The following is a 16023-nucleotide window of genomic DNA, read 5'->3' on the forward strand; positions in this document are numbered from 1 at the left end:
GCTGACACTACAAGGCAAACAGCTTCTGTATAGAATGAAAACCCCAAAGAGGAAACTACATCAACCTATTTTCTTGAGCCATACTTTTTGTAGAAAAAACGGCCAACCCTGCAAGGAATGGTGAGACCAACTATCTGGGCCTTACTGCCGCTACAAGACTTTGAGCAAGCGAGTTGCTTATCTGGAAGTGTCAGCAATCGCAGGCAATCCGCAGAAAATTGACCAGTCGTGCTTTACCCAACAGGTGTACGAAAACGCTAATTTTAACCCTTTCTATGCCAGGCCTTAAATTGCATGCTGGTCCCTCAATCCCAAAGGTTTTTTCATGCTTAGAGTACCATTGCCTTATATATACGTCGCATATATATAAACAAATAAATGACCAAAACATGTTTTTAATGAGTTTCTTTTTAACCAGCTTAAACGTTTTCTTTTCAAAAGTACTCATCAGAGAGCAAAACCAACTTGAAAAAATGTAACTAACTTAAAAAAAATAATATAATGTAAATTTAAATTAAAAGTTTTCTTTTTTGTGGTACTCCTCAAAACATGACACTACGCAAAGGCCGACTTCGCATCTTGCACACGATTCATGTATCACGATTCGCTATTTTTTTTTCTGCTCTTTCCTGTGGCTACAAACGCTTCACCTTCTAGCAGCTACCTATAAGCGTTGCCACCGGTGCTACAATATAGCATATAAATATATCTAAAATATGTGAACAAATATATACGGCAATGGGTCTTCATGACCTGTCTTAGGTGACAACATTTTGAGGCTTTGGGAACAATAATCTAACATTTTTGGACATATTATTATTTCTACGTCAAAAGAAAAATAAAAAACGTGGGATCAGAAGTACTACCAAATATAAAGGGATTCGAAATAGAAAGAGCTTTAAAAGAACTAAAAAATAATAAAGCTCCAGGACAGGAAGGTATAATTGCCGAGCTCTTGAAAACAAGCAAGACAGTAACAATCCCTATACTAACAGAGCTATTTAATAAATGTCTCCATAATAGCAAGATCCCTAAAGACTGGAACGAAAGTCTAGTAATACTTTTACACAAAAAAGGGGACAAATGTGACCTACAGAATTACAGACCGATATCGTTGCTCAGTCAAGTATACAAACTATTCATGAGAATTATTAACAACCGGTTGACCTACAAAATGGACAATTACCAACCAGTGGAACAGGCTGGCTTTCGCAAAGGATATAGTACATCAGACCATCTGCTGACAATGAGAACATTGATAGAGAAGGCAAATGAATACCAACTACCCGTATTTCTTGCCTTCGTAGACTATGAAAAGGCGTTTGATAGTATCGAGATGTGGGCCATAGAACAAGCTATTAATAATTGTAGAATAGATTCGAGATATAGACAACTAATACATAATATATATGAAAATGCAACTATGATAGTACAACTAGACGAAAATACAAATCCCATCCCTATTAATAGAGGCGTGAGACAAGGAGACGTAATATCGCCAAAGCTTTTCAACCTAGCACTAGAAGACGTCTTCAAAACGACAAATTGGTCAACCTATGGCATTAACGTTAATGGCAAGAAGCTAAATCACCTCAGATTCGCTGACGACATTGTGATTATAGCGAGCTCATTCGAGGAACTGCAAATTATGATAGAGGAACTCGCAGGCAGCTCCCAATACGTCGGTCTAAAAATGAACATGAAGAAAACAAAAATAATGACAAACACAGATGACCCCAGACGCATAACTATAAATGGCAGTGAGATAGAAAAAGTCCAGGAATATATCTACCTAGGCCAAATCCTGAAACTTGACAAAGAAAACCAAAGTGCGGAAATTAATAGGAGAGCAAGACTAGCATGGGCAGGATTTGGAAAACTTGGTTGGATACTTAAGAACCGCAAAATACATCAATATTTGAGGACCAAAGTGTTCAACCAGTGCATCCTTCCTATCATGACATATGGGTGTCAAACCTGGACCCTAACCAAGGCAAATATGAATAAACTAGCTACAACAGAAAGAGCTATGGAAAGAGCAATGTTAGGTATACGACTGTCAGATAAAAAGAGGAGCGACTGGGTAAGATCAAAAACAAAAGTCGAGGACATAGCAACAAAAGTTGCCAAACTTAAATGGAGCTTTGCAGGCCACACTGTTAGACAAAAAGACCAACGTTGGAATGCCACGATACAACATTGGAGACCTTACCAAAGTAAACGACCGAGAGGAAGACCACAGATGAGATGGGTTGATGATATTAAAAGAGTAGCCGGAACGAATTGGAAATATGTTGCTCAGGATAGAGACCGATGGAAGGAGTTGGGAGAGGCCTATGTCCAAACGTGGACGATAGAAGGCTAAGAAGAAGAAGAAGACGGCATTGGGACACCAATGAGTCTAAAATTTTATAAGTAACGCATTTTTTCGGCTTTGGTAAATTGAGATCAAAACACCTTGAACGTATATATACGGCGGCTGGGAATACAGACCCACTTTTTCAAAAACATATATATGCAGCGTTGGGAGAGAAAGGGTTAACGTACATACAATCGACAGATATACCACACTTTCTACGTCATGGGTGGCATTTCTTGTATTGCACCAAAACATGCAATAGCTCCTAACCAATCAATAGATCCTCGGCTATAAACTAAATCCGCACCTGAGGTTTATGGAAGTCAGAGAGCTGTTCAACTAATACATTTTGAAAGGACAAAATCTCAAGGTTTATCAGAAATCAAGATCTGAAGGGAATGTTCACAGCAACTGAAACTGTTACTCCACCTGTGCCTAATCTTCTGTGGCTCTAAGGGAAAAGCAGACATTCTCGGTATTTTAGAATGGAATGAATTCATGGAAGCTGTGAGATGAGACATACCGTATCCATATTATGAACTAACATTTATTATTTGTACAGAAAACTAGGAGAAATTTATCAAATCACAGCATTCTAATAAAAACTAAAGTTTTGGAATGTAAAAAGTGGGTTTTGCTGAGACCGTTAAAAATTGGCAATTTTCAACTTGCACTTTAGACCGAACGGTTCGTCTGAAAGAAAAAAGTAAATAGTGATATTTGTAGTTAATTTTAAGCACTTTAATTTCTGTTAACAGACCATTTACTAAAAGTTAATAGTTTTCAAGATTTGAGCAAAAAAGCGGAAAAAAGCTGAAATTTTTCGATTTTCTCAATGTTCCGGCAAACCTCATATTCGGATTCAGCAGCCCAAAATCCATATATAATGAAAGAAATCAGAACTACCCCAAAACTTTCCCACTAGGGAGCTCGTAGAGTACAAATTCACTGAATCACACGAAGAATATGTCAAATGGCAGGAATCATGTTGGTTAGTAATAGCAGTCTGATTTTTGCATGAGAGTTTAATGAAAGGGTAACAAATCAATTGGATGCTCTGACAAAATACATGGGAAGTTTTCGTAATCTGACGTTCCAAATTTTTAAACTGTTCTACAATTAAAACTTGCCCTGTTCCAGTGTTCCCGTACATCAAAGTTTGTCCGACTAGACACCGTTAAGCTATTAACAAATTTTCAGTTTGCTATCAATCAACTTTTTTTGGCACGCGGGATCCAGGCCTAATTATATGAGTATACAATATTGGAAAACTTCAGAGACAAAAATAAGTTCATTTGTCATCTCTTTTTATTGAAATAAATTGACGTAAACAAATTATTATATTTTGACGATACGGATGTAGCATTTAATTCGGATGTTTTGGATAGCCTTTAATTCACTTCTTGGTCATTTTTCTTTTATAATAAATAAAACATTTGGGAAACAAATCATCAATAATATTAAACGTATGACCAATATTATATACAGTGTGTCAATTTGAAAAGGACCAAAAGTGTCGGCAATCATCATCGCTATTCGTATTTTAGAGACGGCTGCTCTGAAAAGTATATTTGATATACATCCGTACCATTCTCTCAGGTTGCGCAGACACGGTATTCTGCGTCTCCCTATGCTTCTTTTCCTTCAATATTTTCCTGCATAATTAGTTGGAGCAAGTCCACGTGTAATATATCCGAGATATTCCAATTTTCTGGTTTTGATTGTACACTAAGCATCAAAATTAACGCACCACCTTAAAAATGGGACATTTTTTATGTCTCGTATTTCCTAAACCTGTTGTCCGATTTTAGTGATTTTTTTTATATAGGGTGTCCCAAAAGTAGCGGAACGGTCAAGTATTTCGCGAACTAAACATCGGATCGAAAAACTGAAAAATACGTGTTCAATCATTTTCAAAAATCTATCCAATGACACCAAACACCAATCCCCACTACACCCCCTGGAGGTGGGGTGGGGGGTAACTTTAAAATCTCAATTAGAAACCCCCAGTTTTTCTTGCAAATTTGGTTTCGTTACGTAAAAGTAGGCAACTTTTATTCAAGACATTTTTCGAACTGTGGATAGATGGCGCTATAATTTTGAAAAACGATTTCTCCTGATACCATAGGTAAATTCTAGAAACGGTCTAATATCTCACAAAATGCACTTCCAAATGAGAAACCAAAAAACAGATTTTTAATATTTTTCTAAAACCTATCGAATAACACCAAACATGACCCTACCCACCCCCTGGAGGTGGGGTGGAGGGTAACTTTAAAATCTTAAATAGCAACCCCCACTTTTTATTGCACATTCGGATTCGTCATAAAAAATTAAGCAACATTTATTCGAAACATTTTTTACTGGTAGATGGCGCTAATAAATCGTATTTTTTCAATTAAAGCGCCATCTATTAACAACTCTAAAAAAAGTTTCAAATAAATGTTGCTTAGTTTTTCATGACGGATCCGAATATGTAATAAAAAGTGGGGGTTGTTATTTAAAATTTTAAAGTTACCCCCCACTCCACCTCCAGGGGATGGGTTGGAGGGTCACATTTGGTGTTATTCGAAAGGTTTTCGAAAAATATTAAAAATCTGTTTTTATGTTTCTCATTTGGAAGTGTATTTCGTAATTTATTAGACCGTTTCTATAATTTACATATGATATATGAATAAATCGTTTTTCTCAATTATTATAGCGCAATTATTATATAAAAGTTGCTTACTATTACGTAACGAATTAAAATCTGCAAGAAAAACTGGGGGTTTCCATTTGAGATTTTAAAGTTACCTCCCACCCCACGTCCAGGGGGTGTAGTGGGGGTTGGTGTTTGGTGTCATTTAATAGATTTTTGAAAATGATTGAACATGTATTTTTCAGTTTTTCGATCCGATGTTTGGTTCGCGAAATATTCGACGGTTCCACTACTTTTGGGACAACTTGTATGTTATAGCTTTATTTTAAAAAAAAATCGATGTAATAGTATTGTTGCTAAACAAATAAGTTTCATTGTATACCGACTGTAACAATGATAGTGTGTTTTTTCCTCAAAGTTTGGATGACCCTGTGGAATATTCTAGCGTATATAAAATATTGAAATTAAAACTCAACTGTAGCCTTAGTCTTTCTTAACATTCTGCTTTTTGATTCATTCGCTTGTGTTGGATAATAAAAAATTTAGGTACTTTACCAACTAGCAACGTTCTTCATCCATACAGGGTGTTTCTAAATAAGTGCGACAAAGTTTAAGGCGTAATTCTGCATTAAAAATTGCCCATTTGCCTTATAATCGTATGTCCGCAAATGCTTCGTTACTGAGATAGAGGGTGTTACACTTTTTCTTACAAACTAACGATTGCCCTAAAACCGGTTGAGATATGCAAATGAAATTTAGTAGGTTTTAAGAGTTTATTGAGTATTTTTTTACATACAATTAAGAATTTTATGTTCACCATTGGCGTGCATACGGGTCATTTTACCCGGTCATATTACCTGAATGCACGCCAATGGTGTATATAAAATTCTTAATTGTATGCCAAAAATGCGCAATAGCTACCTCTTAAAACCTACCAAATTTCAATTGCATATCTCAACAGGTTTTAAAGCAATAAATCGTCAGTTTGTAAGAAAAAATTCAACATCCTGTATCTCAGAAACGAATCATTTGCGGACATATGTTTATAAAGCAAGCGGCCATTATTTTTCATGAAAAATTACCCCTTAAAGTTTATCGCACTTATTTAGAAAAACCCTGTATTGATGAAGAATGTTGCTGGTTGTGAAAGTACCTAACTTGTTTATTATCCAACACAAGCGAATGAGCCAAAAAGAAAAATGTTAAGAAAGCCTAAGGCTACAGTTGAGTTTTAATTTCAATATTTTATATACACTAGAATATTCCACAGGGTGTTCCAAATTTTGAGGAAAAAACACACTATCATTGTTACACTCGGTATACAATGACACTTATCTGTTTAATAACAATATTGTTACACCGATATTCTTGAAGAATAAAGCTATAGCATATTAAAAAAATCACTAAAATCGTACAACAGGTTTAGGAAATACGAGACACCAAAGTGTCCCATTTTTAAGGTGGTGCGTTAATTTTGATGCTTAGTGTATTTAAGACTTTCATTTCTTTCTCAGAACCTCCTTGTTTGTGACGTGTTCTGTCATGATATTTTCAGAATTCTTCTATACACCCACAACTCGAATGATTCCAGTTTTTTTATTAATGCCGTATTCAAGGTCCAAGCTTCCATTCCGTAAAACAAAGTCGAGAAAACGTAACATCTAGCCCGGCGGGTGTATTTTCCTCACCAAAATAATTTTTAACCTGCGTTTGGAAGAGTATGTCATAATCCCACAGGTATTTTCCTCACCAAAACCGAAATGGTTCTTTCAGGTAGATTTTACTAAAAGGCATTCAGGGAACTATTTATCTACTATAAAATTACAGTAGCTACCTATAATAATAATTAGTTAATTGATTATAATATTTTATTTTTAGTGGAATTTTGACAAAAATGGCATGTTTAATAGAAAGTAATTGCGGTAAACCTTTACTGGTATTTGAAAATTTTTTTTTATAAAATAAAAGTTTTAAGAAGTGAAGAAGTGTTCTGGAGATGTAATAAAATAACTTTTAGTGCGAAATTGTTTACTATTGTTGCAAATTTTACACCTCGAAGTAGCCTACACCATAATCATGAACCAGATCGTCAGAAGATATATCTAAAAACTGTTTCTAACTCTTGTAAACGTAAATCCGAAGAGAATCTAACTGAAAAACCAGCAAAAATTATACGCCAAGAGCTTGCAGGTAATTTGACTGAAACAATTACTACGATTGATATCAGTTACATAAGAAAATATATTTATATATTTATCGACGAAAATGATGCCTGGTCAACCTCCTTCCAATATTGATGAGGTTCAAGAATTTGTGAAGAGCTGTGCTCAAAAAACAACCAAGGGGGAAAATTTTCTCTTTATAAACTGTGTCAAAAGTAAGATAATTGTATTTAGTTGTAAAACAAATATAAGACTTTTAGCCACACTGAATTTTATATAGAGAGGGTAAAAATTATGGAATAAATTCATTTTCTCTAAAATGGACGATTTTGGAAAAAAATTCCGAAACAGGTTGGTTTTTATTTTTAAATTAAAATTTTGTGGCATATATTTCATACTAGTCACGTTTGATAGCTCATTTGAAAGGTAAAATAATTCTCTATTCAATAATATAAACATTAACATCATTATTTATACAGGGTGACCAAAAAAATAATTTTTGAATTGAATTAATTGACGCAGAAAAAAGAATGTAGGTATGTACTTTATTTAACTCAAAATGCATTGTACTTCTTTCAGAGTAGCAAGTAGAAAAAAATGTTTATTTTACAAATTAACATTTCTTTTCACTTAAATTAAATCTAAGACAACCTCTCACCTGCCTCTTGGCAATTCGAACATTTAATTCAAGCGAAAAGCAATGTTCATTTGCCAAATAAACATTTTTTTCTATTCTCTGGAAGCAATATAATGTATTTTGAGTCAAATAAATTAAATACATTCTTCTTTTTGTGTCAATTAATTTAATCCAAGAATTATTTTGTTGGCCACCCTGTACAAATAAATATGTTAATGTTTATATTACTGAATAGAGAATTAAACACCCTTTCAAATGAGCTACCACATGACCCCTATTCCTATTTAAAAAAATTATCGACTACGTGATCACGTTCAGATGGATGACGTCACTAGTATGAAATATAGGCCAAAAAATTGTAATTTAAAAATAAAAATCGACCTGTTTCAGTTTTTTTTTCAATAATTTTGCCCCTCTCGTATGTATGGTACATTTCTTACTGTACCACATATTATTTGCAATTATTCACTAGTCTTGGGTTAAGTAATGGGCATTATGTATATGGGCATTATATCTTTATTAGATATACTGTTTACTGTCAAACAAAAAACAGAAACTTACAACAATTTTTTTATTTATTAAAATCAGAAATTTTTAAAGCTCTCAAAATTGAGTTTGGGGGCGTTCAAGTATTACGTAACGCAATTTTTGAAGATTTTTGACTCCGCCCTCCCCCCTATGTAACGCACCGTAATGGGGCGTTCACGTATTACGTAACGCAATTTTTGAAGATTTTTGATCGCCCCTCCCCCCAATCAATCCTAGTAAAATTTTTGTAGATTTTGAAAAGGCTATACATAATGCAATGATTCAAATGTGTCCGAACACTGAAATACCTGGTTCTAGATTTAATCTATACCAAGCTTGGTATAGAAAAATTCAGTCTCTTGATTTAACATCAGAATATACAAAATTATTCTGAAGTAGGTAAGTGACTCAAACAGACTTTTGGCCTTACATAATATTATATATAAAACCAGAAGACGTATCAGATTGTTTTGTGTTTGATTTAATGTCATGCAAACCAGAAAATGAAATTTTAGATAATATGTTGATTATTTAGTTGAAACTTATGTAGACGAAAATACCATATTCTCCCCATATTTGTGAGCAGAGGCAAATTCTTCTGTTATTCGTACTACGAATGCTTGCGAATCTTTTCAGTCCCATTTTAGTTCATCGTTTTATAATACGCATCCATCCATATATATCTTCTTAGAACAAATTAAAGAATTTCAGATATCAAAGATAAAGAAGTTAAACTGAAATTGAAAAATAACTGTTGAAAATTTATTAATATCAGTCTAATCAAATGAATGTTGTATGGATTTTGTAAAGTGTGTCTCTAAGTATAATAGTAAATATTAAATAATAATTTATACATTTTGCTTATTATCTATATTATAAACTATTATTATAATATTGAATGGGTTGCATATGTGAGTCCATATTAAATATAGTAATGAAACACAGACTTACTCACAATCATTTAATTATACTTTGACGACCGGTTTCGATCTCTACAATATACAGATCATCTTCAGGTCGGCGTTACAAGTAGTTAAATGCTACAATAAGAGAAAACTTGTGTTAGACCAGTGTCTGATTGAAGAGATGTTAATAGAAAGCCAAATTTAAAAAAAAATTTTTATAAAATTTTTTTAACATAAAGGTTTGCAACTGTTGACATTTCAGAATATTGGTATATACAAAGTCAAACCTATGAGTAAAAATGCTCATAGTCATGTATGTGCAAATGGGTGCATACAGTTTGAATTTGTTGAAATTAAAATTTTTAACCATTAAAAAACAAAATAAACATAAACTGACTTAAATATGCTTCCAAATTCAAAGTAGTAATAATAAAAGAGATAGTAATATTGTTCTAATCTACTTACATGCCGTTACAAGGATTGCGTTGCAACTTAGTTGTTGTCATATTAGTACGTCCAAATTATGCTAATTGGTTTGTTGGGATAGTGATAGGGTAAACAGACATGTTACGTAGGTTAAAACACAGTAAGATTTCGAATTTGGAATGGATCCTGAAGGAAGATGCGTATGTGAAACGGGTGATGTTTTGTTAGAATGGAGAAAGACAATGCTCCAGGAGTTGCGTATTAATTGTAGCAAAGTATGAAATGTTATTCTAGGCTCTTGTACAAATGTGATGGTCTTAGCTCGTAGATGTTATACGATGCGGGCAGAGGTCAAAGCATAGGAAATGACAAATAGGAAAATGTTGTCATAAATTAATCTAATTTAAGATATGTTGTTCTCAGTAAGTTAACTGAGGGATGTCATAAGTATAATAATATCATAATATTATGAAGTAGTATTTTTTTTAAATTTAAATTTAAATTTTTTTTAAATTTGGCTTTCTATTAACATCTCTTCAATCAGACACTGGTCTAACACAAGTTTTCTCTTATTGTAGCATTTAACTACTTGTAACGCCGACCTGAAGATGATCTGTATATTGTAGAGATCGAAACCGGTCGTCAAAGTATAATTAAATGATTGTGAGTAAGTCTGTGTTTCATTACTATATTTATTATTATAATGTAAGGAATTTAATGTCTTTTATTCGGATTTTGGATGCTTTCATAATAATCATTCTTAAATTACATCTACCTACCGGATTAATAGGAACCCTTAAATTTGGTGAGGAAAATACCTGTCGGATTATATGTTTTTACTGGTTGGTGAGGAATTTACCTCCGCCAATCTAGCCAACCTTACCCTTAGCTCTAACTTCAGATCTCTTGTGCGGAGCACTTTTCTCATTTTGTAAAAATTCGCTCTAGCCTTTTCTATTCTAATTTTAATTTCTTGGAAGTAATCATTTGTGGAGTTGATCATTGTTCCAAGATATGCATATTGGTCTACTCGTTCGACATTGGTTCCGTTTATGAGGAGATTTCCGTTATTTTTTGCGTTTTAGATATTTTCATAAACTTTGTCTTCTTGATGTTCATTGTTAGACCGTATTCATATACATCGCTATTCTGTTCACCAGTCTCTGAAGATCTTCAATTTTTTTGGCTAAGCTGACAGTGTTATCCGTATAGGACATTGGTCCCTATAGAAAATCTAAAAATATCAAAAACACGTCAAATTCATTTGTGAGGGGACATTTTGTAGAACAATTTTCAACTAAATTACATCATCACTCTAGCGGGGCGGAAACAACCTCCAAAATCTGTAATGAAAAAGGGGGGTTGAGTGATACCTCATTTTAAATGTCGTCCACCAATTTTTTTTTAAATATCACATACTTAAATTATATTATTTCTTTTCAGTAATTTTGGAAAAATCTTGGATTCAATACTCCAAAAAAATTTTGGAGTTCTGAATTCGATACTTGATATTTTTATAGTTTTACTTGATTTTTCCAAAATTACTATAAATAAATATAATGTTTTTTTTTCTTATTGGCTTTGGGTTGCTTGATCCATTCAGCCACGATAGATAATAAATTACTGTTTGCTACAATATTCCAAATATACCTAATAACATTACGTACATGTGCAAAATATAATGTATGTGGTATGTTTGAAAAGGTGATTGAACAAACTTTAAAATGAGGTACTACTCAACCCTCCTTCCCATTAACGATTTTGGGGGTTGTGCCCGCTCCCGCTAGAGGGTTGATGTAATGTAATTGATAACTGGTCTACAAAATGTCCCACTCATAAATAAATTTTACGTGTTTTTATATACTTATTTTTAGATTTTCTACAGGGACCTCTACAGGGATATTTTTCGAATTAACACCCTGTATAAATTTTCATATTGGTATGCTGTTATACCCTTCCGTTCTTATTTATGTTATATAACTGAAAGGTTTATTCTTCTTTCTTTATTGGGTGTACTGTCCGTGTCTGTCAACACTGCGTGTTGTGCTAGTTCTAGGCATTATTCCTTTAATTTGTGTCGTGGGAGGACGAATAAATTAATTAAAGGCTTTATATATGCACGCTTTTGTTTCTACTTTCACGTTTTTGTTTCTTCATATTAAAAGATTTCTCTGTTCTACTTTTTTATCACTTGTATCTTCACTTCTTTCTGTGTGTGTTAGAATTTTGCCGTAGCTCATTATTTGTTGCATTTTTAAAGCTTACAACTATTAGAACACGATCTACATGTACCGAAATATACATAAGACATAATACATATAGGTACTGAAAAACACTCCAGGACTCCTTTATAGAAGCTGTTTTTCTTTTATTATTTTAGGGCAAAGAACTTGATGAAGCTAACGTTGTTCCTGTGATTTATGAATTACACGTGCAGTCCAACGTAACTAATCGATATGCTAAGACTGTGATAACAAATAGGGTTAAAAACCCAGCTAAGTCAGCAAAGGAAACTACTTTTTCTGTTGTTCTACCTGAAAAAGCATTTATTTCAGAGTTCGTAATGGAAATTGGATGGAACAAATACAAAGCTTACGTCAAGGAAAAACAGGAGGCTAAGAAAATATATACTAAGGTAAGTACATCAAGATTAAACACAGATTTACTCACATAAATCCACACATATGTAACTTTATACGCATTTTTTCTCCATTTTGCACCTAGAAGTTAGAAGTTTTTTATTGTAATGAGTAGATTCTAACCAAACAAAGAAAAGAAGAAGAAATCTTGGATGGCTCCAGAAATCCTTCAGTTAATGGAACGCAGAAGGTTAATTAAAGGAAATAAAGATGAATATAAAACGCTACAAGCATGCATCAGAAGAAAAATAAGAAAAGCTGAAGAAAAAGTAAGCTGTAGAAAAATGTACCAAAATAGAAAGACTACAAGCCAAGCATGACAATTTTAATGTACACATAAATGTAAAAGAAGTAACGGGTACTTTTAAAAAGCGAACAAAAATGAAGCTCATAGACACCAATGGAAAATTAGTCATTGACATCCAAGAGATGAAAGACAAAAAATGGAGAATATATTTGGAGACACGTGTTCAAGATCAAAGAACGATTACAGGCATCCATTTTCAGAGAGGATGGCAGGCCCGAATATACTTAAATCCGAGGTAGAAGAAGCAATAAAATTGATGAAAAACAAGAAAGCTGTAGGCAGGCACGTAGGGAGGGATCCATGGGGTCCGGACCCCTCCCAAAATTGCCTCGGCTTTTGTACCAAGGCAGCAAATTTATCACTAAGTTATTATTATTATTGGAAAAGTGAATGAAATTATTATTTTTTACTAGGATTATTTCTGTTTTTATTCAGTGTACCGATCAACTTATATCCAATTTAAAAAACAAATTTACCAAAAACGAAAGTATTCGATCGGCATTTCAAATTTTTTACCTGGATTGTCCTCTACAGAAGAAGCAAAATGGCTAGAAAATTTGTCTGCATATTACTTCCACGACACTTCCCTTACAGCAATAAAAGCTGAATATAAATATATGTTATGGTGTAACTGTAATACAAGATCATCTTTGGAACCAAATACCGAAGTTCTCCGCGTAATGGAACATTGTAATATGATTTTTTTTTAATTTACAAATTCCTTACAATTCTGGCAACTATCCCTATCACAACTGCTAGTGTAGAACGTTCGTTCTCAACAATGAAGCGAGTAAAAACTTTACCTAGAAACAAGATGAAAAATGAGAGACTCGTTTTATTGGCTTTTTGGTCTGTTCATTGTAACATTGAATAATTAAAGCCAGATAATTATATCAAATAACCAAAAATTATTGGGTAGACAGCTGAATAGAAGATCAGATTATGTACTTACTTTTTTCTACGGATGTATAATATTTCGTTATAAATCACTAACATCATCAGAGACGCTCAAATGATATTAAAGATACAATGGTGAAATTAGGTATTAAAAAAAACTTACTAGGATTAGATTGTCATAGGTGGTCATCTATCTCTCTTTACCAGGCGATCTAACACATGTGACAGACAAAGATGGCTAGACCAATCAAAATGAATATTGACCAATTACGTCCTTCATATTGGCATTACACATCGATGCAAAGAGCGGCCCATAGCTTACCTTGTATATTCTTATTATATCTATGGTTTGGACCCCCGTCAAGCACATTTCCTGGCTACGCGCCTGTGCGGCCTGATAATGTCAAACCTGAACTTTTAAACTCTTGGAGGAAGAAGGAATAAACTGGATCATGGATGTCTTCAATAAAATATAAAATACAGGAATCATCCCTGATAAATGGCTAGAAGAATCAGAAGTCATAGCGATACCTAAAAAACAGGGGGCTAAAAAGTGCTAAGAATATCGAACAATCAGCCCAATGAGCCATATGTTGAAACTGTTTCTTAGAGTCATCCATGGGAGAATGTGTAAGAAGTGTGAGGAACAAATATCGTACAGACAGTTCGGGTTCATTAATGCAGTGGGTACTAGAGAGGTACTTTTCGGAGTACAGGTCCCGATTCAAATATGCAGGGACGTAAACTGGCACTTGACAGATTTCAACACCAAAAGATGATTAACATTTTAAAAGAAGCAGACTTGGATGAAAAAGACCTCAGAATAATTTCAGAACAGAACAAAATAATAATTTCTGATGGAATCAGATAGCATATATGAAAGTAACGGAGGAGAAACAGATCACATAAAAATACTACGTAGAGTTAGACAGAGATGTATCCTATCGCCGTTGATATTTAATATGCACTTAGAGAGAATTTTTAACAACGCTCTATACGGAGTAGACAAGGCATCCTTCTAAATGGAGAAAGAGTAAACAATATTAGATATTACGACGACACCATGGTAATAGCATATATTTTAGAGGGACTTCAGAAGCTAATGGACAGAATAATCGAGTACAGTCAACAGTACGGACTAAACATTAATACCCAAAAAACGAAACAAATAATTATCAGCAAGGAGAATATAAACGGGGCTCATCTATACATTAATGGAACGCAGATCTTCTTCTTAAGGTGCCGAGACCGCTTGTCGATCGTTGGCTCTCATGTTACCCTGCATATTAACAATCATTGTCTTATTTACAGCCGCACGAAATAGTTCAGTGCTAGTTTTCCCAAATCATTGGCGTAGGTTTTTAAGCCAAGAAGTTTTACGGCGGCCCACACTTCTTTTTCCCATTATTTTACCTTGCATGACAGGTGAAGTATGTCATATTTTTCTGGGTGACGAATTATATGACCAAAGTATTCCAATTTGCGCCTTTTAACCGTGTTCACTACTTCGCAACTTTTATTCAAACGTTGCAAAACCCTTTCGTTTGTGACTCTTTCTACCCAACTGATCTTCAGAATACGGCGGTAGACCCACATCCCAAATGCTTCTAGGTTTTTTAAAAGCGATTCTGTCAGGGTCCATGCTTCAGCCCCGTAAAGTAGTACTGGGACATCGAACCATTCTTATGCGAAGTTCCAAATTTAGATCATGCCTGCACAGGATTTTCTTAAATTTCATAAAACTTGTTCTTGCTTTGGCAATTCTACTTTTTTATTTCTGTACTAGGGTTCCAGCTTTCATTAATATGAGTACCCAGATATACAAGATTACTTACTCGTTCAATTGAGTCATTACCGATTGTTACGTTATAGTTATTATTATTTACGGCTGCCTGTTTACTAATAACTATAAACTTTGTTTTGGATGCCACCATTCGGTTGAATAACGCTTGAAAATATTCAGTTGATCCTGTCAGTAACATGGTGTCATCTTCGTATCTGATATTGTTCATAAGCGTACCATTAATGAGTATTCCCTCTTTTGCGTTTTCTAACACTGCATTTAAGATTGTTTCAGCGTAAAGATTAAACAACATTGGTGACAATATACAGCCTTGTCGAACTCCACGCTTGATTTTTACTTCTTCAGAGCACTGATTCCCAACCCTAACACATGCAGCCTGGCCCCAATACAAATTTGCGATTATTCTAATATCCCTACCGTCCAGACCGGTAGATTTGAGAATATGTAGCATTTTTTCATGGCGAACTTTATCAAAGGCCGTTTCAAAATCAATCGCGCACATGAAAACGTCATGATTAACATCTCTGCATCTTTGAATTAAAACTTGGGTTGCGAATAGTGCATCACGCGTTCCAAGGCCACAGCGAAAACCGAATTGAGTACTTGAGATTCTTTCGTCAATTTTTCTATATGTTCTTTGATGAATTATTCTGAGAAAAGTTTTCAATACATGACTCATTAGGCGGATGGTGCGATAGTCGCTGCATTTTGTGGCTCTGTG

The 16023-nt window shown here is 34.1% G+C and overlaps 1 protein-coding gene across 1 annotated transcript in view; it reads left to right on the forward strand.

The window, feature by feature from the left end:
- The window catches only part of LOC126886680 (inter-alpha-trypsin inhibitor heavy chain H4-like), a 104378-nt gene that overhangs the window by 13151 nt on the left and 75204 nt on the right, over positions 1–16023 (forward strand). The window contains exon 3 of the mRNA XM_050653669.1: positions 12036–12290. Within this exon, the coding sequence (XP_050509626.1) occupies positions 12036–12290 (255 nt within the window). The remainder of the gene's footprint in view (positions 1–12035; positions 12291–16023) is intronic.

The sequence above is a fragment of the Diabrotica virgifera genome, chromosome 6 (genome assembly GCF_917563875.1).
Source record: "Diabrotica virgifera virgifera chromosome 6, PGI_DIABVI_V3a".
Taxonomy (NCBI): Eukaryota; Metazoa; Arthropoda; class Insecta; order Coleoptera; family Chrysomelidae; genus Diabrotica; species Diabrotica virgifera.